At 40.9% G+C, this 1,010-nt stretch overlaps 1 protein-coding gene across 5 annotated transcripts in view; it reads right to left on the reverse strand.

Moving 5' to 3' along the window:
* Window positions 1–507: 507 nt before the first annotated feature.
* The window catches only part of LOC105308205 (olfactory receptor 7D4-like), a 10,211-nt gene continuing 9,708 nt past the window's right edge, over window positions 508–1,010 (reverse strand). For all 5 annotated transcript variants that reach the window (XM_023525415.1, XM_023525413.1, XM_023525414.1 and 2 more), the window contains one exon: window positions 508–1,010. This exon ends at the window's right edge or, in 1 of these variants, runs on beyond it. In XM_023525415.1, coding sequence (XP_023381183.1) covers window positions 508–1,010 — 503 coding nt within the window.

Here is a 1,010-nt window from a genome sequence, read left to right on the forward strand (position 1 = left end):
TTTGAAAAATGGAGTGAATTAGAGAAAAAAATCTCAAAGAAATATTTTCAAAATGATCAAAAGTCATACATGTGAAGAAATAACACCATTCTGATATGGCTTTAAGCACTTTGTTATGACTACTGTATGATTTTCAAAGGACAAGCACAGTCAAACTAAGGTGAAGAACAACAATATTAGAGAGTATGCATTTTGTAGAAACCAAGGAAGCGCTTGATGTAAAAAGTATTTTAAACCTAAAGCTAGAAATCTTAAGAATGTCTTTAAGAAAGCTGACGAAACATGCAGAGCTATAGACAGCATATAGGGAAGAATTACTTTTGAAAATTTGGAGAGAATTGTTGAGAAGAAACTAACACAAAAAAATAAAAATAAGGTCACAGGTGCTTTGGGAATAGAAGAAATCAAGCATGTCTTTTAGGAGAAAAACAAAACCAGGATATTTCAATGGGCAGCTATTGCCTCTGGGGACCACAATGTCCACTTAGCTCTCAGGCCAATGACCCATCATGGACAAGAGGCTGCTCGGCCAAAGAGATTTCTCAGAGCCCCTTTTACATCCTTGTTCCTCAGGCTGTAGATGAAGGGGTTAAGCATGGGGGTGACCACGGTGAACATTACTGAGGCAATCGAACTTCTCTGAGAAGAATGGGTTAGAGCAGAACTGAGATAGACCCCCACTCCTGTCCCATAGAACAAGGAGACCACAGAGAGGTGAGACCCACAGGTGGAAAATGCTTTATACCTGCCCATAGTGGAGGCCATTCTCCCTAGTGAGGAGATAATTTGATAGTAAGAAAACAGAATTCCAGTGAGAGGAAACACACCAAGGAGCACAGTGGCTACATACAAGAAGATTTTATTAGCGAGGGTGTCAGAGGAGGCTACCTCGAGAATCTGAGCCAGTCCACAGAAGAAGTGTGGAATTTCAGTGCCCATACAGAAGGTCAGCCGCATTATCAGTAGAATATGAAGCAGGGCGACCCAGAAAACGATGAACCAAGACATCA

This window comes from Pteropus vampyrus, unplaced genomic scaffold, assembly GCF_000151845.1.
Source record: "Pteropus vampyrus isolate Shadow unplaced genomic scaffold, Pvam_2.0 Scaffold557, whole genome shotgun sequence".
Taxonomy (NCBI): Eukaryota; Metazoa; Chordata; class Mammalia; order Chiroptera; family Pteropodidae; genus Pteropus; species Pteropus vampyrus.